The 23,316-nt window shown below is 34.8% G+C and overlaps 1 protein-coding gene across 1 annotated transcript; it reads right to left on the bottom strand.

Moving 5' to 3' along the window:
- Nucleotides 1–18,314: 18,314 nt before the first annotated feature.
- LOC132268150 (leucine-rich repeat receptor-like protein kinase TDR) lies at nt 18,315–23,054 on the bottom strand. Its single transcript, XM_059768913.1, has 2 exons — nt 19,919–23,054; nt 18,315–18,985 (listed from the first exon to the last, which is right to left on the bottom strand). Exons 1-2 carry the CDS (start codon nt 22,587–22,589, stop codon nt 18,564–18,566), a joined length of 3,093 nt encoding a protein of 1,030 aa, XP_059624896.1. The 5' UTR covers nt 22,590–23,054; the 3' UTR covers nt 18,315–18,563.
- Between the last annotated feature and the right edge of the window lie 262 nt (nt 23,055–23,316).

The following is a 23,316-nucleotide window of genomic DNA, read 5'->3' on the forward strand; positions in this document are numbered from 1 at the left end:
GTGTTTGATTGCATGAATGTGTTGTTCTCTAGGATCAACTTGATACCTAGCACAAACACCTACACTAAATGAAATATATGGCCTAGTTGCTGCCAAATACAACAAGCTACCAGTCATACTCCTATACAAGAAATTATCAACCTTGTTAGAATCAAAGTCTCTATCCAATTTGGATGAAGTACTCATAGGATTTTGAACATGCTTTAAATCTTTCATACCAAATTTCTTTACTAGCTCATTTGCATATTTTGATTGAGATATGAAAATCCCATCATCAAGTTGTTTCATGTAGAGACCTAAAACGAAAGTCAGTTCACCAACCATGCTCATTTCAAAAGTATTACTCATATCTTTAAAAAAAGTATGAACAAGGTTATCACATGTAATACCAAAGACAATAGCATCCACATATATTTGAGCACCAAGAAAATCTTTTCCTTTCCTGAAAATAAACAATGTTTTATTTGTTCCTCCTCTTCTGAAGCCCTTGTACATTAAATAAGAAGTTAACTTCTCATACCATGCTCTAGGTGCTTGCTTTAAATCATAAAGAGCCTTTTTAAGATGAAATATAAAATCAGGATTATGTGGATCAATAAAACCTTTTGGTTGTGCTACATAAACTTCTTCCTGCAAAATACCATTTAGAAAAGAACTTTTCACATCCATTTGTAACAATTTGAATTTAAAGTGACATGCAAGAGCAAAAAGAAGTCGAACAGACTCAAGTTTAGCACCAGGTGCAAAAGTCTCATCAAAATCAATTCCTTCAACTTGAGTGTATCCTTGTGCAACTAATCTACCTTTATTTCTCATCAGAAGACCATGTTCATCAAGTTTATTTTTAAAGATCCATTTGGTCCCTATGATATTAACATCACTAGGTCGAGGCACTAATTCTCAAACATTATTCTTCACAAATTAAAGCAATTCTCCTTGCATAGCCATAAGCCAATCAGAACTTTGAAGAGCTTCATCAACATTCTTAGGTTCAAACTGAGTCATGTGACATAAGTGTCCAATGTCATCTACAATGCATTAGTGTCCTACACTATCACGACTGTACTCCTAGTACCCGGCTTATCCTATAGGCCTATCACATTGTCAACTGGATGACTCGATCGAACTCTAGAACTGCTAGATGTGGGAATATCTAAGGATGGTGTAGGAATTCCTATAGGTTCATCAGTGGTGACAACTAATTCCTCATCCTCATCTTCTTCAACCTCTTCACCTTCTCCACCTAAATTCTCAACTATTTCTTCCTCTTAAATTGTAGGTTCTATCCTTTCTCCTGCAATTTCAAAATTAGTTTCTTCTTCATTAAGTTGAGAAGAGGTTATCTTAGATTTTGTATCATCAAATACCACATTTATAGACTCCATGACCACTTTGGTTCTAAGATTAAAAACCCTATAAGCCCGACTTGTTTGTGAATAACCCAAAAACACACCATCATCACTTCCAGAGTCAAATTTTCCCAAGTGTTCCCTATTTCTAAGGATATAACATTTACTTCCAAAGACTCTAAAGTATTTAATAGTGGGCTATCTATCATACCACAATTCATATGAAATCTTGTTAGTTCTAAGCCTAAGATAAACTTAACAAGTAATACGTACTAACTCAGCCCAAAATGACTTGCAATTTTATTCTCATGAAGTATAGTACGTGCCATACCTGCAATTATCTTATTTTTCCTTTCCACTACACCATTCTGTTGTGGTGTTTTAGGTGTTAAAAATTCATGCTTAATGCCATTCTTATCATAATATTCAATAAATTCCTTAGGTTCGAATTCACCTCCATTGTCACTCCTAATCCGATTAATTCGATATCCCTTCTCATTTTGAATAAGTTGGCAAATAGATCTAAAATTCACAAAAGTACCAAATTTTTTTCTCAAATATGCAACAAAAGTAAATCTAGAAAAATCATCAACCATAACAAGCATATATATTTTTCCTCCAATGTTATTAGGTGTTATGCGACCCATCAAATACATATGAATCAATTCTAAAGGTCGAGAAGTGACTTTATGAATAAGTCTCTTATGTGACATTCTAGTTCTTTTCCTAATTGACATGGATCACATATTTCACTCTTAGGCATCTTCAATTTAGGCAAACCTCGAACAAGATCATTGTTAGACAAATTCACTAAATCAATAAAATTCGCATGTCCAAGTCTTTTATGCCATAAAACAGCCTCATCAGTAACTGCAGAAAAACATATTAGTGAAGAATCTGAAAATACAACATAGCAATTATCAGAAATGCTAGTTCCTTTCAAGATGCATTCACATTTTTCATTAGTTACAAAACACCCTTGTTGAGTAAAATTGACTTGAAACTCTTCATCACAGATTTGACTTATATTCAACAGATTAGCAGCTAAACCTTTAACATATAGAACATTTTTTAACTCTCCAATTCCTGAAAAATTGATCTTACATTTACCACTTACAGTAGAAGCATTACCATCACCAAAAGTAACAGTACCAACTGAGCATTCCTTAAAAGTGGTAAACAATATTCTATCCCCTGTCATATGCTTAGAGCAACCACTATCAAAGTACCAACCACATGGACCAAGTGTTCTAAGTGTTTTGTGCATGGTAAGGCATTTAAAATTCTCTTTCTTTACCCAAACAATTTTCGATTCATTATGCAATGATTTTCCTATTGTTTTAGGTAAAGTGTCACAAGGCTCAACGGTCCTAATCCTCTTCTTCCTCAAATTTGAAGTCTCTTGATTTTTCAATTTCTTTCCTAATTCAATTTTTCTTTTTTGACACTTATACTTGATATGCCCTTTTTCACCACAAAAATGACATGTTGAAATAAGTTTGGGAGAACAAGAGATAACACAAGGCTTGGTTTTAACTTTCACAAAAACATCTTTCGATTTTTGAAAATACAAATCCTTTGAAGTTGATACCAAATCTTTGTTACCCCTAATATTTTTAACTACTCCTTTCAACTTATCAATTCTACAAGTGTCAATATCAACTTTCTGAAAAGACTATTTTGATTTAACAAATTTACTACTTAAATTATCAATGTTAAGTTCCAATGATTTATTAAACAAATTTACCTTTTTAAGCTTATTTTCTAGAAAATCAATCTTATGAAGAAGATTCAAATTGTTACGGCCAATTTCTTCCAAATTTTTATTAGAGACAAAAACTTCTAACTTATAAATATCTCTATCAAGTTCCGCAAGATTCAATTTCTCTAACAAATTTTTAAAATCCTTTTTAAACTTGGACCACTCAATTTGCATGCTTGTGATAGAATCAAAAACAGGAGGTAAAGGTAACACATCAACAAAAGATGAATTTTTACATATGATGCAAAAATCAACAATAAATCAACTAATAAGATCTACTCTGTATATCGAGTATCCCGCTCTGATACCAAATTGTGAAAATAGAGTTACGTGGGGTGCGAAAACAATTAGTTAATTTTAATTATGATTAACTCCTTTAATGACTCAGATCTGATTATTAGGTCAACTTGCTCAATTTATGATTGATTAAATTATATGATCAATTTAAACATCCACAATCACAAATACTGTAAAGTAAAGCAAGTAAAAGTTTAGAGAGATTGCACCAGGATTTTTAGCGAGGAAACCCCAGTTGATAAAATACGTCAACTGTTTGCATGGGAAAAACCTTGTGGACTATTCAGTCCAAAGTAAACCGATCCACTATGTTTGAAACAAAGTACACTGAACTTTGACTCTGTCTCACACCCTATCGTTCTACCAAACATTAATTGCTGACAATCCTCTGGCCTTGCGACTCCCCGTCCAACAGCAACTTGACCTCAAGTTTATGCTTGAAATTTGTAGAAGAGTAGCAGGTAGATTAGACAACACTCCTCGAATGCTAAAACCCTTTCAAAGTGTGATCGCTTTTACTTCTATTTTTTAATATCTGAACTCAATGTAGAAGAATTAAATCATGTTCTTCATTCGGAATCTATGAACCTCCAATATAGCTCCAATTCCGATGAGATAGAGAACAACACCAATAAATCACTCATGAATATATGTGTATGCTCTCATAAATGAATTCAGAATAATCAGACTTGATTTTTTTAATTTTATCACTCTAAAAGGCTTTCTCAAAATATAGAATTGATTTTCCCTAAAGCCATTCAATAAACTTAGATGACTAACAAGGTTTATGTAGAGTTTAGAATATCCTAGTCCCTCTAAAAATATGAAAATTTACGTGCATAGGACTTGGAAAGAAGTTGGAATCAAAAATGAAACAATCAGAAGAAGAAACTGAAAGTTCTAATGTTGTCACGAATCTTGGTACCAATTCCTAAACTTGGTACCGGTTCAAGAAGGTCAGAAACTTTTTCGACGCACTTTGGCTACTGGTTCCCAACTGTGGTACTGGTTCAAGGTTGGCAGTGACCAAACCTATTGTGAACCAAGGTTTGCTACCGGTTCAAGGATTCTCCTACCGGTTCCTAATGGACAGAAGTGAAATCTCTATTTCCTTCAACCTTCTAAACTCCCTAAGTGTTATCACTCACTCACATACCTTCCTAAAGCATTGTTCTCATCATCTCGAAATGTAGCAACCCATGAACACTTAAACTTCTTCAAACCCGCATCCGATCTTCAATCTTTAAAACTTTGAACCAAAACATTACAACTCGATCGGACTTATTTTGACAACGAAATTAGCCAATTATAAAATATATCTCACATGATTATTATAAAGATATTGCTCATTGTCTTATGGCCGATAAAGATGAGGTAAACTCTAACCTTGATTTAGTTGACTTAGATATTTCCTATGATGAATTAGTTGATGCACATAATGAATTAAATGATGCTTTTAAAGACCTATATAAGATGCTAGAGAAAGAAATTTCTAAGAATGCCATTCTCAAGAAAGAAAACATTTTTCTTTCAATTGAGCTCTCAAGAGGCAAAAATGAAAGTGAGCATTTCAAAAAGGAAAATCATAATCTCTTACAAAAGGTTGAAAAGATTCAAATTGAAAATGAGTCTTTGAAAAGGGAAATGAAATGTGTATTTTCTAAAGAGTCACCATTAATTGGTCTTATTTCTGAAAATAAGTCTTTAAAAAAAAATCATTGATGATCAAATGACACTTTAGCCAAATTCACTAAAGGTAAGGAAAACCTAAGTATCATGCTTGGTAAGCACAGAAGTACATTTTTCAAAAATGGGATAGGATATGATCCTCATAATAAAGATGCATGTTTATTAAAAAAGAGAAAGTCGTTGCATGATCATTTTGTTAGAAGTTCCTTTCATTACTCTAAATGCAATTATTATCAAAAGTTATGACACAAAATTTACAATTGTCCATTTAAAAAGAATATAAGGACAAAGAAAATTTGGGTTCTAAAAGGAAATTATGTGTCATTACCTAACTCTTATGGACCCAATAAAATTTGGGTACCAAAAGAAGATTTCTTAAGCGTGTCTTGTAGGCTTGCTTGATGGCAGCCTCTTCAGGGATTGTGAAGGAAGCATTACTTGGGAACAACTCCAATGGTGAGGTAATTAGTAAACTTTATAGATTTGCTACATGCTATGAATAGCTTCAATATTTACTTCCTTGGAATATTTATGATATTTAAAAGGCTAAATGAAAATATAACTTCAAGCCTTAGATCACCACATGTGGAGAGTCCTTAGATGAATTGTTCTAGACCATTGAAAATTATATATTCCAAAAAGAGAATGACTATGCTTTATATTGTTGAATCTTTGTATTTTCTTATCTTCATGGTATTAGTATTCATTATCTATGCAATTTCCTTTCAATGCATGCTTTTATTCATTGAAAATTAATTTTCTACATGCATTACATTCAAATAAATTTCTTGAAATTGCATTTGAAGAATTACACTTAGAAGAAGAGAAAATTACTCTAAAAAGTGTATGCCTTAAGAAGGAACTTAATTTCCAATGAACTAACATTCTTTAAAAATGAAAATTTATTTTTGGAAAGAATTGTATCTTCCTTCTAATTATTGAATCCTTTAAGGATTCCGAAAAAAGGGCACTCAATTTATTTTTGTCTACTTAAGAAGAATCTTGTTCTTCTTTGTCAATTCTCGAAATTCATCATGGATAATGCAACTAGAATTACATTTTAATCCATATATAAAATTATGCTACATCACTCATTTTTTATTCATTTCATATAGAGACATTGAGTTAAATGTAATCATAAGTATGTCCACTTATTTGATTGATGATGAGCACTGAAAATAGCGCATTTAAACCCGTTAAGCTTAGGTATTTTAGGACCTTTATCTATCTTATTTCCCTATTTTATTCTAATTTCGTGTTATTGCCCTTTTTAGGTGTTTATCCCAAAAATAAGTCAATTCAACCAAATAAGAGCGTTAAAGGAGTTAACTCAAGCTGAATGGAAGAAAGGAGCAAAGTGGAAGCTAAATGAAGCAAAATGTGGAAATTCAGCATGGTCGATCGATCTCAGCATTTCTTCAATCAATCGAAAGTTCATCGATCTAAACAGTACAAGATGGATCCAAGCCCTTGTCTTTATCCAAAAGAATCCAACAAATTTGATCGATCCAACATTTCCCAGATCGATCGAAATGATTCGATCTTATCCACACCTACCACCCACCTACCACTTTTGTCTTCTTCCCAAAAATATCTCAGAGATTTGTCTTTATTCAAAAAGGCGCCACTAAGGATAATCGATCTCTACAGTATTCGATGGATCTCAGCCAAGTTCGATCGATCGAACTTCCTCAAGTCCGAAAAAAAATAGATTCCAGCTCATTAAAAGTTGGCTCATAGTGCATTCATTGGAGGGACCTTAGTGTACGAGTCTAGACCATTGGGTGTGACATTTTACCTACCTATATAAGGATTGAGAGCCACTTTTAGAACATCGTTGTCATTCATAATTTGTATATCTTATATCTTGGAGAGGGGGCTAGAGATTAGAGAGTTTTTACACATTTTAGGAGATCTTCCATTCTTCCAGGGTTTCCATCAAGAAGGAGGTCAATCCTACCATGGAGATAGCCCTTGAGGGTTGGATGACTACTTCAATGAGTGGCTAGACATCTACTTGGGGCTAGAGTAGCCCCTAAGTTTGCTTCCTAGACTTAGTTCTTTGTATATTTTTGGGGATTTATTTGTAACAATGTTTTGACCTTGTATTTATATATATATCTTGTGGTTTCTACTTGATGTGTATGGATTAATGCTTTCAATTGATTATCTACTTCTAGCCATATGTCTATGTATGCTAGAATGGATGATTCATATGTTTTTCTCTAAATTTAGTGGAATTTATGCATGTCTATGTGTATGGATGAAGTTAATCTAGAGATGGTCAAAACATAGAGCTTAATTGAACACTCTTGCAATTTATTTTATGGTTCACACTTGTTTCTTGATGGATTGTACCACAACTTTAGCTTACTTAGTTAAATTTCATGTCTTTAGTGTAGATGTAGTGTAGTTGCTTTAAATTTATAGATAGGTGGACAATCTACTCTTGTTCCTTGGTGTTCCATACTTATGAATGCATTAGGTGTATGTTTCTAGATAGTTGTGTGTGCATAAATTATGGTTTCATTGAATGGATTTTGGTCTCATTTGATAAGTTGTACTTTCCATTTGATTTGGCTTGACAATCTATACTTATTTGCCATCCATGCCTAGTTTTAATTAATGTCACACACACACACACACACAAGTTACAAGTCAATTTCCCCATTAATATACAATTGTTAATGTCTAGTGAAGTCAAGCTTAGTGGTGAGCTCTAGTACCCCAAGTCCTTCCCTCTATATCTTTCTCTAATTTATTAATCATTGAATTTTGTTTACTTTAATTTCACTTGCATAATAGCTTAATCAATCAATCCAACCAATCTTTGATCACTCGACCTACTAACCCTATATATTGTTTCCATTGCAACGGTACCCACAAATCCCTTGGGATGATCCCTACTCACCCTAGCTATATTTTTAGTTAGAGGTAGTGGTGGCTTTTACAAATTTAAAACTTGGCCACATTGCACACTCACACTCTTAGTTCATATCATTTTGCAAACTTTGGTGCATCGGTACGGCACACACCAATTGACAAATGCATTAGCATGCTAGAAACACTTAAATTGATAATTTAATTTGAAGCATATTAATTAATGTGAGTACAACATTTGTGCTTTGTATTGAATTGGTTTTCAAGTGAAACCTTATCATTGTGTGCTAACTCACAAAGACCCTAAAAGAATGGGGTACCAAAGATTGCCACTTGAGTATGTTTTGCAGGTAAAAATTTTCATCACTTAAGAACAAGTGGATTCTCAAATATAAATGGCTAAAGCACATGAAGAGAAATCAAGTCATGATTTCCTCTCACCAATAAAAGGATGAAGGGTGCACTACATTGAGAATCTTTGCCAAAGCTAATAAAATTGTTTGCTTCGATAAGTAATTTATTTTCTTCATCACTAATGTGATTTTAGTTGATTGATGAGCGCTGAAAAGTGCGCAATTAAACCCCTTAAGCTTAGGTATTCTAGAACCTTTATCTATCTTATTTTTTCGTCTTAGACTAATTTCATGTTATTGCCCTTTTTAGGTACTTATCCCAAAAATAAGTTAACTCAGCCAAATAAGAGCATTAAAAGAAGTAATCTCAAGCTAAATGGAAGAAAGGAGCAAAGTGGAAGCAAAATGAAGCAATGGAAAATCAGCAAGTTCGATCGATCTCAACATTCCTTTGATCGATCAGAGCAACATTGATCTGGACACTTCAAGATGGATCCAAGTCTTTATCCTTATTCAAAAGATTCCACCATATTCGATCGATCCAACTTATCTTCGATCGATCGAAATTATTTGATCTTATCCACACCTACCACCTCACCTACCACTCTTGTCTCTTTCCTAAAATATCCAAAAATATCTCAGAGATTTGTCTTTATTCAAAAAGGCGCCACCAAGGATAATCGATCTCTGCAACATTCGATGTATCTCACCAATGTTCAATCGATCTCAACACAGTTTGATCGATCGAACCTCCTCAAGTCCGAAATAAAATAAATTCCAGCTCATTAAAAGTTGGCTCATGGTGCAATCATTGCAAGGACCCTAGTGCACGAATCCAGACTATTGGGTGTGACAATTGAGCCTCCTATATAAGGATTTTGAGCCATTTTTACACATATCTTGAGAAGATTGAACATATCTTCATTATACATATCATATCTCATATCTTGGAAAGGAGGCTAGAGACTAGAGAGCTTTTACACATCTTTGGGAGTTCTTCCATTTTTCTAGGGTTTCCATCAAGAAGGAGGTCATGCCTACCATGGAGATAGCCCTTGAGGGTTGGATGACTACTTCAATAAGTGGCTAGACATCTACTTAGGGCTAGAGTAGCCCCTAAGTTTGCTTCCTAGACCTAGAGTTTTGTATGTTTTTGGGGATTTGCTTGTAATAATTGTTTTGATCTTGGATTTATATATATATATTGTAGTTTTTTTACTTGATGTGTATGGATTAATACTTTCAATTGATTATCTATTTCTAACCATATGTTTATATTTGCTAGAATGGATGATTCATGTGCTTTTCTCTAGATTTAGTGGAGTTTATGCATGTCTATGTGTATGGATGAAGTTAATCTAGAAATGGTCAAAATATAGTGCTTAATTGAACACTCTTGTAATTTATTTGATGGTTCACACTTATTTCTTGATGGATTGTGCCACACCTTTAACTTACTTAGTTTAATTTCCATGTCTTTAGTGTAAATGTAGTGTAGTTGTTTTAGATTCATAGATAGGTGGACAATCTTTTCTTGTTCATTGGTGTTCCGTACTTATGAATGCAAATGGTGTATGCTTCTAGATAGTTGTGTGTGCATAAATTGTGGTTTCATTGAATGGATTTTGGTCTCATTTGATAGGTTGTGCTTTCCATTTGAATTAGCTAGACAATCTATACTTATTTTCCATCCATGCCTAGTTTCAATTAATGTCACACACATACACAAGTTACAATTTAATTTCCCCCATTGATATACAATTGCTAGTGTCTAGTGAAGTCAAGTTTAGTGATGAGTTCTAGTACCCCAAGTCCTCTCCTCTGTATCTTTTTCCCTACATTCTAAATTGTTACCTTTTACTTGCTTTAATTTCAATTGCATTGTAGTTTAATCAACCAAACAAACCATCTTTTGACCATTTGACCTATTAACCCTATACATTATTTCCATTGCAAGCACGCCCACAATCCCTTGGGACGATTCCTACTCACCCTAGCTATATTTTTAGTTAGAGGTAGTAGTGACTTTTATAAATTTAAAACTTGGCCACATTGCACACTCACACTCTTAGTGCATCTTTAAACGTTGGTGCCGCAATAGCCAACCATTAATAAGCTTAAATATGACTTAATTGTGATAAATAAAAGGATTACATAAATATTATTGTGGCATAAATAATAAGGATGGCAATCTTAACTTGCATGCTACTTGTTCCAAATAGAAATGGAAAATGTGTATGTTATAGATTTTGATGATTTATATGAAAGTAATATGTTATAACATATTATTGACCATTAATGCTACTTCATTGGAATTTAATCAAATCTATTAAATTAGTTATGTCTAAGTTAGTCATTTATATGCCTTTATGATCTTAAATATTTCATTTACATTCTTTTGGCATCACTTCTTACACAAAAAATGAGATTATTTAAACTTGAAGATGTAGGTTCAAATTTGTAAAGGAATAAAACTTGATGAAAGAGCCATCTCATGAGATTTAAGAGTCAGAGTTTATAATGCCTTCTTAAGAGTTGAAGAATAGTTCACCACCATTACTTTGATAATTCATTGGTGGAAATTCTATATGTGCTAGTTATTGGAACTTATTCCTGTTAAAGTAAATGTATATTTTTATTTAGTTCCTTGACTATTTTTTTCTTCATAATAGGCACCATGTGTTATCATTGGTAACTAAGTTAGACTAATCCCAAGGATTCATCCAAGAAAAAAGAATTAAATGAATGACTTTGAATTGAAACAACAAAAATGTTCTATGTTTTTACATGAATTGACTTTATCGAATGCATTTTTCTTTTCATTCAAAGGTCTCTAAAGAAAAACCACCCGGATTTAAAATACATAAATTTTGAACTTTATGTTTAAAATTATTTATGGCCTTATATAGTTAAAAACAAGCTCCAATAGCTCTTTCTGAAAGGCTTAATGATTTTCTCATGAATGATGGTTTGACAAAATTGATATATATTTATATATGTGTGTGTGTGTGTGTGTGTATGTATCTCATCATTTTTAAAATCATTAATGACATTATGTTGATTACACTTATATAGATGATATTATCTTTAAAATCAACATTTATGTTTTGTACAAAGAAGTTTACTTCTAACATATAAAATGAATTGAAATTAACATGTTGAGTAAACTTGATTTATTCTATGATTAAAACTCCTTAAATGTCATAAAAATAATTTCATATATTTGTTGGACACTTAGTTTTGGGAATATGTTATTCAAAGAATACTTTGTTCTGGCTTAGATGACTAATGTGATATCATAAGTACTATATTATTTGATGCATCCATTTTTAGCACTTCAGAACTTCATGTGATGTTTCTTCATCACTTCTTAAAGAATGTGTATAAAAGAGATATTGAGCTCATCCACATGAAAAATCATGTAACCAATTCTCTCTAATAACATATGTTTTAGAAAATATGCCTTTGCATAATTTGGCTTTCATTGCATATGACTAGGTGTAGTGACACTATTTGCATATGCTTTATGTTTTTCATGCTACATATGATTTTAGAATTATTTTGCACATTAAAATCATATAACAATTTATCTTCTTCAATGGAAGAATATCTAATGGTATTATTGTCTCATTATATATATATCATTGTTTTTATGTGTATTCAATAAATAATATATGATGAAAATGGAAACATGTTCATAGGGGGAAATTATTAGTAATCTCTTGTTAATAGATATTGCATGATTTGCTAAGCTTAATTGACTTTTCTTGTATATTGTCAAACATGCATAAAAATGACTTTTTAGTCATTATATTCATTTTTTATGAGCTTTCATGATTTTTCCCTCCTTGAAGATATCAAATGGTAAAAATATATTGTGATTAAAGTAGTCTTAAGTTCTCAAGATTTGCCTTTAGAATGTTATTTGCCTTTTGGTTTATTCTAATCTATGCTTCAGTTTTGTTTCATGCTTGACTATGTATACTTTTGTATATGTCATAAACCTTAATGATGTATTGAATTCTTGTTGTCAATTAAATTGGTATTTTATTATATAATAGCTTATATGTTTCACTATTAAGCATATTATGGTCATTACCATTATATTACCATTTCTTGATAAATCATTGCTTCGCTATGACAATTCACTATGCTAATTGATATTGTCTAAGCCCTCTACCTTTTTGATATGACAAAAGGAAGAAATATGTGTAATGTGAGATTAAATATCAAATGCTTGATGTTATATATCTATTGATATATTTTAATGAAAGCGTGCTGATAGGGGGAGATTTGTAGAAATCTTTTGAAACTTAAAATGATCTTAAATGCATGTTAATGTATAAAATGATTTATGAAATATCAAGCATGCTATTTTATGACATAATGTTCATATGCTACTCCACCTACTTATGAACACATCAATGTTTTGTCATCATCAAAAAAGGGGAGATTGTTGGCACAAAACCTTTAGCTAAGAACAATCTAGTGATTTTGATGATTACAAACCATTAATGGTGTTTATGGACTAATGTTTACATTGAGTGTTATAGATAAGCTATATTCTAAGAATGACTTTAATGAAGCAATAAAGATTATATCAATGAAAAACAATGGATGCAAAGAGACATGAAGCTGCAAGGAACCAAATGCAAGTCCATCCAAAAGATAGCTTGGATTACAATGAGCAAACAAGCAACTCAAAGAAAGAAAGAAAGTAAGAATATCTCCAAGCCTAAACAATCATGGACAAAGCTTGAAGAAAGGGGTAGATAACTTGGTGAGTGTTTAGGATTCAATGTCAAAGTATTTATGAATCCATTTGAAGCACATCTCTTATAGGACCATGCATATCATATCATCATTCATATATTCTTATATCCATTAGCAATAGACTATGAACTTTATCATATATTTGTGATATGAAGTTATTGCTAAAGAATGAGTTAGTTCAAGCTTGCATAAGTTTTGAAAGAACTCATCACTTGAGCTAGAAATGCTAGGACCATGCACATCAATCACATGATTCAGATTGGTCACTAGAATGTAAATTTTAAGGCATATGAAGCCTTTATTACCATGACTTGGTAACAAACATTAGGACTCGTGAATACGCCTCATGAAAAACTTTATTTTTGGCTAAATGTGAAAAATGGATTTTTGAAATAAAAATATTTTTAAAATAATTTTTCTCGATAATTACTCCTTATACTTCAAATAGCTTAAACTGATTTTATGGGATTTTTTTCATCATTTCTACATTGGCCTACACGGAGGATCAAGTTTCACAAAAACTGTCGGGAACCCCAATTTGTATCTAAAATGATTTTCTACATTTTGATTTAGTTGGATTTCAATTTTCTTATATGTTTTATTGAATCCAAATGTGGGGTATTTCCTTATATACATTGTAAACTTAAAGTAAATGGACATATAAATACTGTAAAGACATTTACTTAAATGACCAAAACAGAAAAATAAATTTATTTTTTCATCTGACCGATCAGATCAGTCATATTATCGATAGGACGCCAAAACAGTGAACTCGCATCTTTGGGGTTTATCATGTAACCGATCACTTCACCATGTAGCCGATCAAATGAGTCCAAGTGACCACACAGATGGTTCATGTCACCGATCAGATGACATTTAGATTTTATCCTACCGATCAATTCACCAATGTAATCGATCAGATGACTCCAAGTGACCGCACAGATGGTTCATGTGACCGATAAGATGGATTGAAAATTTCAGATATATAAACTGATTTCACTCCTAACGGCTATATTTTTCAAAGGGGTTATAAATACGTAATGTTTAGACATTGTGTGTATGCATCGAAGAGAAATAGAGAAATCTTTTTGAGTATCAAAGAGCTTTTGTTCTTGATCTTTTTCATCCTCTCATACATATCATTCATAGAGTTTTGAGTTTCATTTGTACTTATTCATACTCCAGTTGTAAGCTTTGATTTGCATATCAATCTTTGAGAGATATATTATTGTGCAAAAACTTTCTATCTACATTCAATTGTAAGGGTTGGTGTGACCCAGCAGAAGTCTAAGAGAGGATTGTTCTCTTAACAAGAAGAATTAGAAGCGGTGTGCTTCTTGTACCAGTTTACTCTCCACCCGTAAGGAGGTGCCATAATGGGATTGGGAAAGTCTCAAGAAGGATCTCGAGCCGAGTAGTAGGAGTTACCGAATCTCGCTAAATCGTTGTGTCAAGTGTTTGCATTTCTCTTCCCTTTTATCGTTTACAATCGTGCAATTAATTGCTTAAGTTTATATCCTGATTATTATATAATTGTTATAAGGTGTTTATTAGAATTTGTTAAACAATTAAAACCAAAAATTGGCCATTGTTTGCCATAGACTCTATTCACCCCCCTCTAGAGTCAATACTTGGGTAACAGATAATTCACTAAAACCAAAGAATGTGGGTCTTAGAAACCCCTACCTCAACAAATCAAACCAAACCCCTAATTGAAGCCCCAAATTCAAAAATCCTAAGGTTGTCCAATTGAAAATCGGCTCCGATCAAATCGTAGCCCTCATCGTGCTCGTAAACTTTGCCTTCAATGGCAAAGTCTAAATCCAAGAGGAAAAGAAAGAAATCAAAGTTTGAAACTTGAAGATTTAGAGAGAGAAAATGAGACTTTAGAGAGAGAAAGTGAAGCCACGGTTTGGAGAAGAAAAATGGTTAGAAATGTAATATTTGTGTGTATATAAGCCTTGGACAAAAGGTGTGGTCCCCACCATGACCCTAAAAATGTCTACATTGCCCCTCACATGTAATATAACCTTAAATATGCCAAATTAGCCTAATTTAAATACATAATCATACAAATACACTCCAAATAATATAATATGAAATGTAATGACCTCGAAAAATAATCTCAGCTGCGAAAAATCAGGATGTGGGACTCGCTCGGGACCTCCCGACCCAAATATTTGAAAAATATCAAAATGACCCCAAATGCATTTCTAAGAGTCCTAAACTCAAAAAAAAATATCTTAAACTACTCTCGGAACGTATACGGCACGCTAACCAGTGCATGGCATGCAAAACGAGGCACGGAAGATAAATGAATCCAAAAATTTGAAAAATACTCGGAAAAATAGAAAATTAAGAAATATCACAATCTCCTCAACTTAAAAGGATTTCTTCCCCGATATCAAGCCATACTTGGGGAAGAAAACAACTCCGGGTACTTGGAACGGGCACCCTGCTTTTGTTCCCAAGTAGCCTTCTCGACTCTGTGATGTCTACATAGTACCTTCACTAGCGGTATTATCTTATTCATCAACACCTTCTGCCGCGTGTCAAGGATCTGAATTGGTCCCAAATAAGAGATGGTGATAAGCGCGTGTCAAGGATTTGACTTATATTTTTTAGAGTAGTGATACTCACACCGAATACTTGCACTGAATTGTCTAACCGAATAATTTTTAATTGGTTATTTATACCAAGTGCAACTAAGTGGATGACTCTACTTCTTTATTTTTTACATAATTGACCAATTAAAAAGGTATGTCTAACAATTCACTGCAACTATTCAGTGCAAGAATCATTTTCCAATTTTTTATATACAAATTTTGATAATTCATAAATTGTCCCCACTAAACTTTTAAAAAATTCACATAAGGCCTAAAAATATTGTCAAACTACAAAAAAAATAAAATTAAAAATAAAACCTCAGTTTCTATTCTAATTTATTTGTCCAACAAAATTTTCAAAATTCAAAAAATCCATATCTTTTCTCCCTCGATGGGTCCACAAAATTTTTAAAAATCAAAATTCAAAAAGATCCTTCCTCTACTTTTCTTTTTTTCTTTTTTTTTTGGTTCAATTTTTTCATCACGTTATTGATAATGTTGGCCCCCACTCGGGTAAATTTCTGGCTCCACCACTGATTAACACTAGTTCCTCCTGTACATATACGTAGGCGAATCTAATGTCTGTCAATGATGTCATGAGCATGGCCATCAATGTTATGGACTCTATAGAAGTGACACTGGCAAAATTCTTCTCCCAGGTGCAATTTAACTGTTGAATTAATTATTTTATTTTCCAATTTGAATTAGCTGTAATATGATTTATATATGTAAATGTAATTATACAATTAAGTGTTGAACTGTGTGACACTTAATCTTGATGCCAGGTTGAGAGAACGTGTTACCCACATACAGAGTTTATAGTCATGGTGAAGCAACAAAAAGAGTACATGGAAGAACTGGAGAAGAGGATTGCCATGGTTGCATCATTAGAGGTGAGTCGTGAACTAGCACATGTATTTCGTGGTGCACTGTAGACGGGTTGAGATCAATTCAATATATAGCGTGCACTCCGGGATGTGCTGAAGATGAACTAAGATCAATCCGATTGTGAGTCTCACCAGGTTGATCTCAAACCGTTTCCACTGCACCACAAAATACATGTCACTGGACAATATTCTTTTAAAAAATGCCCAATCCAAGCTTTACCAAAGCCCAACTTATGATTTTTCTGGCTGACCTTTACGAAAGGTTGCAAAGTTTTCTTTGAGGCCCATTTTGAACCTGTAAGCTCCAAATTCAAGCCCGGCTAGGTCTAAATGTAGTTGAACTTCTTCATGAGAAACGTTCTATATATATATATATATATATTATCCCAAAATACTTCTTATGTAAATTAATGTTGGATTTAATTTTTTTTATTTTTGTAAAAGAAATAAAATATTGTGACGAGGACACCCTCACTCATCATTGAGTCTACTTATTTCAATCTTAGGTGCTAATTTAGGAGCAATACGTAGGCCCTCACTAGTAAGGATTTACATCATCCTCACTAGTGATGTGGGCCAATAATAAATAAACTTGCTATCTTTAATTACTAAATTTAATATTGTGGGTAAATATACACTTACCAAATCACAAAGATAGTGATTTATTACTAGTCTACATCACTAGTAAGGATGGTATAGATCCTCACTAGGAGGACCTAAGTATTGTTCATTTAGTAAGCGAGTTATCTTAGGTGCTAATTTAGTAAGCAAGTTTAATTCTTAATTCTGAATGGATTAAATACTTATCTAAATAAGTGCATTTAATAAAGCATTTTTAATACTTAAAAAAAATAAAATAAGATCAATAAAATTTTAAGTGACAAAATTACTAAATGCAAAAAACTTGCAGATATCTCGATAGCACAATGAATTAGTATCTCCATTAAAATTTAGCTCTTAAATTTTTAATACTTAATTTTTAATTTTATCAAATATCTCTTTAATTACTTAACTACTCCATCAGTTCCAAATTAATCATCTCTTTTTTAAAATCTAACTTTTTAAGATGACGAGTATTTTTTGTTGTAGTGATAATGAATGAATTATCATAATATGCATAATAGGTTTAAGGTTAAATTAATAATATTATAAAAATTAATATTTTGACTTTTAAAATGAAACAGCAAAAAATAGGTGGTGGATAAATTTTCTTTTTAGACAGCGGAGTATTTTTTACCTACAGGCAAAGGAGAAAAGTCTAAGAGTACAATTCAAAATCAAGAGGAGTAGAGCCCAAGGCATCCGAGAAGATCAATGCATCAAGTACATATCAGATTAAAATAATTTACTACGTAATTCATTATTGTACAGAATTTATTTCAGATAATTTCAGAGTACTTTAGGTACACGTAGCATATTTGAAGTACTCCATGTGTTTGAGTGAGTTCTGTAATCACAGCAATGTGTACATCAATTACAGTAAATTAAGTCTGGTGTGACTTTTATCTTGTTGTCGATAATTGTTCCGACTTTGCCATTCCATGAGATTCGTGCAAACCATTCAATACAAATCAAGTAAAATTCGAATAATGTTAGTTGAATGTGGTGTGATTATATTCGTTGTACTATTGCACACTTCCACCTTTCCTTATCTATATTTGCATTTTTAGTGCTTAAAAATTCCATCGTTGCCTTCCTCAAGAGTTTAAAACCACTAGTAACACATTCAATATATGCTTTTGAAGAAATAATAAGTGTTAATAACAATGAGCATATATAACTCAACATAACATCATAGAAAGCAGAATAAGAACACTTGGAAATTCCATTAGAAAATAAAAATAAAAAGAAAAAAGAAAAATCACTTCTCCTATACCAATCCCCACAATTTCCCAAAAAGAAAAAAAAAAAAACAAAACAAAAAAAACTAAAAAAGAAAAGAAAAAGAAATCGTAAACTCAATTATATTAACATTCCACAGTTGCCTTTTGTGCCAAGGGAATAGCACCACCAACAACAACCGTATTGTCACCGCCGCCGCCGCCGCCACTTCCAGGCAACTTCCTCTTGGGCTTGGCTTCTTGCAAGATGGACACGACGTCCCTCATGGAGGGCCGGTCTGCCGGGTTCCGGCTAGTGCAGAGCAATGCAACCCTTAGCATTAGCATCATCTCCTCCCTCACCGGGGCACACGAAGCACCGGCATTTTTGTCAAGCACCTCATTGATGCCATCCTTTGTCTTGATTTTCGACCTAACCCAATCCACAATGCTGTTACCGTCGCCAAATTCTGCGTCCACGGATCTTTTCCCACTCAAAATCTCCATCAACACCACTCCATAGCTATATATGTCACTCTTTTCGTCAACTTGAAGTGTGTAAGCATATTCTGCACAACCAAACACACTCTTAGTGATTCCATGCGACTCGGACCAGCATAATAAAATGATCAAATAGTAAATCAAAGTCAGTAGTCTCAACCGATCAAAATGTTTGACTTTAGAGACAAAAGTCTAGAAATTGTGGTATGTATTTAAACCCTCCGATTTAGGTCAATACTTGACAAAATCTTTGTGGGACCCATAACAAAAGAAAAGCAGCGACAAAAAAGAAAAAGAGGATTTCACGCGCAATAGTGCGCAATGGCCCTCAAACAGTTAAATCTAGGCGCCAAAAGGAAGCAAAAGGCTTGGGGGCTATAGGAGCATTGCATCCTTGGCTCACGTTAGCAGCAGGCACTAACCAAAACATGCAAAACAAGCGCTTTAGGTGACGTGTACTCAACTATACTACTACTAAACGAAAACTACCAAAAGCCTCAGTGAACCAGATAATTCGGAAACCCTACATCATCCAGCGCACAATAGCCAGATTTCGTCACCCAACAAAACGAACTAAGCAAACATGTCAACAACACAAAGAATGCATTCTATCTGCCTCACTAACGTGCACATATTCCCCGGCTTACAACACAAACATATCATCACCCAAACAAAAGAACATCATTACTTGAGTCATAAATTTTAATTAATGGTAACTCAATTGTCACCATCAGCATCTATATTATTATTGTGGGAAAAAAAAAAATTCTATATTATTATTTAAAAATATATATAAAAAAATTTCTTACTAATCATACAAAAATCGATCTATTTTTGTCATGATCACCATTTTTATTATTATTTAAAAATATATATAAAAAAAATTAATTTCTTACTAATCATACAAAAATGGATCTATTTTTGTCACGATCAGCATTTATATTATTATTTAAAAATATATAAAGAATATTTTTAAAACTTTTTTTTTACAAAAAATGTACCTGGCGCAATGTAACCGTAGGACCCGGCAATGACCGACATGGATTCGTCGCTCTGGATGAGCTTGGCCACCCCGAAATCGGCCACCCTAGCCTCCATCTCACCGTCCAACAATATATTACTAGGCTTCAAATCACGGTGAACGATAACAGGATCACAGTCGTGGTGCAGATAGCATATCCCCTGAGCCACGCCCAGTGCTATCTTGTACCGGGTGAGCCAGTCCGCCACCAAGTTCTCACCCTTGTTCTTTCCATGCAACAAGTCATCCAAGCTCCCATTAGGCATATACTCGTAGAGCAGCATGGTGCACTCGCTGTTGCTGCAACACCCTAACAATCTCACTATATTACGGTGTCTCACGTTCCCTAACACTTCAACCTCCGCCAACACTCCTCTCCTCCTCCTCACCGTCTCTTTGTGCTTGCCCCACAACTTCTTCACCGCTATGATCTCGCCACCTGGCATTTCGGCTTTGTATACCGTCCCGGTGGCACCCATTCCCAAGACCTTATCGCTCATCGATAAACACTCGAGCACATCATCAGCCGTGAAATTCAACCGTTGGAAGGAGGTGAGCTTCCACGGTCCCAACTCGCGCTCGCCGGAGAATCGGCGGCCGTAATTCGCGTGGAAGCACCGGCTCCCGGCTATGAGGACGAACAAGCCGATGCCGAATGCGGCCGCCATGATCCAAACGATGGCGCCAGCCGTCTTCTTCGGCTGCTGCCGGACCTCCACCTCGCCGGCACCGAGTCCGGCGGTCCCGCACGGTTTCTGGAGGACTCCGCCGCAAAGACCCTGGTTTCCGATGAACGACGACGGGTGGAGGTTCCGGAATACTGTTCCGGAGAACGGTACGGCCCCGGTGAGCTGATTGAACGACACATTGAAGATTTCCAAAGTAGTACAATTATCAAAATTCGAAGGGATCATCCCCGACAAGGAATTGTAGGAGAGATCAACGTCGGTGATCGACGGAAGGGTCGATATCTGCCACGGAATGATTCCGGTGAGCAAATTTCGACGAAAATTCATGGAAATGAGCTTCTCACAGTGATCAATGTTCCAAGGAATGCTACCACTCAAATTGTTTCCTTCCAGTTCGATCTTGTACAAGAATGGACACCCAATGAAGTCGGGAATCTTACCCACAAGGTTGGCATACGAGGCCGAGAAGATCTGCAGATTGGGGGCGCTCCATATATTTTCCGGCAGCTCGGTGTGAAAGGAATTTTCCGATAAGTTCAAGTACTGGAGAGTGGTAACATTGCCGAAATCTTTCGGAATCTCGCCGGAGAAACTGTTCTTACTTAAATCCATGTAGGTCAAGTTGGATAAAAGACCAAAACCATATGGTATGGAGCCGTTGAGCTTGTTGTCTTGGATTCGGAATCTTAACAAGGATGTGCAATTTGCTAGAGATGAAGGAAGTTGATCCACAAACCGGTTAGAAAAGAGGATGAGTTTCACCAGTTGGTTACCGGAGCACAGAGTAGGTGGTATCGGACCGGTAAGCGAATTTGAAGACACATCCACTCTCTGCAACTTCCCATTTGATCCCAATTTCTGAGGAAGAACTCCGGTGATAGAATTGTTCCAGAGGAGTAATTGTTCGAGGTTTGGGAGATCACCTACGCCTTCCGGGATTTCACCAGTGAGCTTGTTGTTCATCAAGCTCAAAATTTTGAGCTCCTTAAATGATGAAATATTTTCCGGTATGCTGCCGGAAAGTCCATTATCCGATAAATCGAAGTACTTGATCGCTTTCAATTGTGTGAAACTGGATGGAATTGTTCCGGTGAAGTGGTTCTTGAAGAGCAACAAAGACTCCAGCATGGTAAGATTGCCAAGTTCCGGCGTAAGATCACCGGAAAGATTAGCTGTCGAGATGTCCAGGTACTTCAGGTTGGTTAATTTGCTGAGCTCCCGCGGAACTCCACCGGTGAACTCGTTGTACCCAATTTCCAAACACTCCAGCTCAGTCAAGCGACCTAACTCAGCCGGAATTGGACCAGTGAGTGCATTTCCGGCAAGGTATAGATACTTCATGCTCTGGAAACTTCCGTACCCCGCCGGAATACTGCCCTCGAAGTAACTGCCGCTGAGATTGAGGTACTCAAGAAAAGGTAGACGAATCACCTCCTCCGGCAACGGACCGGTGAAGCTGTTGCTATAAGCTTTGAAGAAGATGAGGTGTTTGAGCTTGGACACACCAGGTGGGAATGTGGAATTGTAGTAGTTGTGGCTTATGTCGAGAACTCTGAGATATGGCAATTCAAAGATCACCACCGGTAGAGGTCCCTCGAAAGCGTTACCACTCAGATTCAGGTGGGTCAAGTGGATCAGATACCGGATTCTCGCCGGAATTGTGCCGGAGAGATTGCGCCTGGAGAGGTCAAGCGACGTGATCTGGGCTGTTTTCCGGTCACATTTGACGCCGGACCACAAGCACCAGATGGGTTCGAACCCGGGTTTGGAGAAGATGGGTGTTGGGTCCCAGTCATGGAAGGTGTTGAGAGGGTCGTTGAGAGTGTTTTTTAGAGATAGAAGAGATTTGAGCTGCGGAGGGAGAGTTGCTGCTGTTGAAGAAGTGAGGAAGCTGAAGAAGAAGAAGATGGAAAGAATTGAGAATGTTGGGAGAAGGAGAGGGAAAGAAGGGTAGTGGTTCATGGTTTTAGGGTTGTGAAGTTGTTGTTGTTTGAGAATTGGATTGTGTTAAGAGAGGTAAATTTAAGGGATGGAAGGTTTTGATGAAGAAATTGGCTTTTTGGGAGTGCTGGGTGCAGAGGGTGTTTCATGATGATTAGTTTCATCAGTGGGTTTTGTTTGGCATGATGAGAGAGAGAGGGAGAGAATTAGGAGGTGAAGATAGGTTGAAAATTTTTAGCAACTGCTATTTTCTCCTTCTTCTCCTCCTCCTATATTGGTACTTCAATTTGTAACATACTTAATTCTCTCTTTCTTTTCCTTCCTCTCTCTCTCTCTCTCTCTAGTTTTTCTTTTCCTCTCTCTCCTCAGTATTTTACCTTTGTCTGCTCTCCTACTATACTTTTGGTTTTCTTGGATTTCTTTCCCCTTTTCTTTTTTTCTCCTTTTCATCATTCCTTGTTTCCCTTTATCTTTGGCCAACAATCTGATAAATTTTGTGTTATAGCAACAAACAATGTTTCACACAGGATCCAAGAAAGTCATCTCAATTTCCTACAATTATTCCCAATTTGTTATTACTTCTCCAATTTATATTCTCTCTCTGCTTTTAACTTTCTATTTTCAAGTATAAGTTCATGGATGGATGTATTCAGTATCAGATTTTTGTCTATAGTTGCCATCCTTTCATGTGAATTGTGGAAATTTGCTTATTTATCATAAAAATGTTGATGGAGTAAGTTCTAAATGT

This window comes from Cornus florida, unplaced genomic scaffold (assembly GCF_030987335.1).
Source record: "Cornus florida cultivar Cherokee Brave unplaced genomic scaffold, ASM3098733v1 CherokeeBrave_3.0.0_Hap2_Chr08, whole genome shotgun sequence".
Lineage (NCBI taxonomy): Eukaryota > Viridiplantae > Streptophyta > Magnoliopsida > Cornales > Cornaceae > Cornus > Cornus florida.

Coding starts and splice junctions, on each gene's coding strand:
- LOC132268150 (XM_059768913.1), bottom strand. CDS start 22,589: ATGAACCACTACCCTTCTTTCCCTCTCCTTCTCCCAACATTCTCAATT. Junction 18,986..19,918: donor CTACGGTTACATTGCGCCAG/GTACATTTTTTG, acceptor TTGGTTGTGCAG/AATATGCTTACACACTTCAA.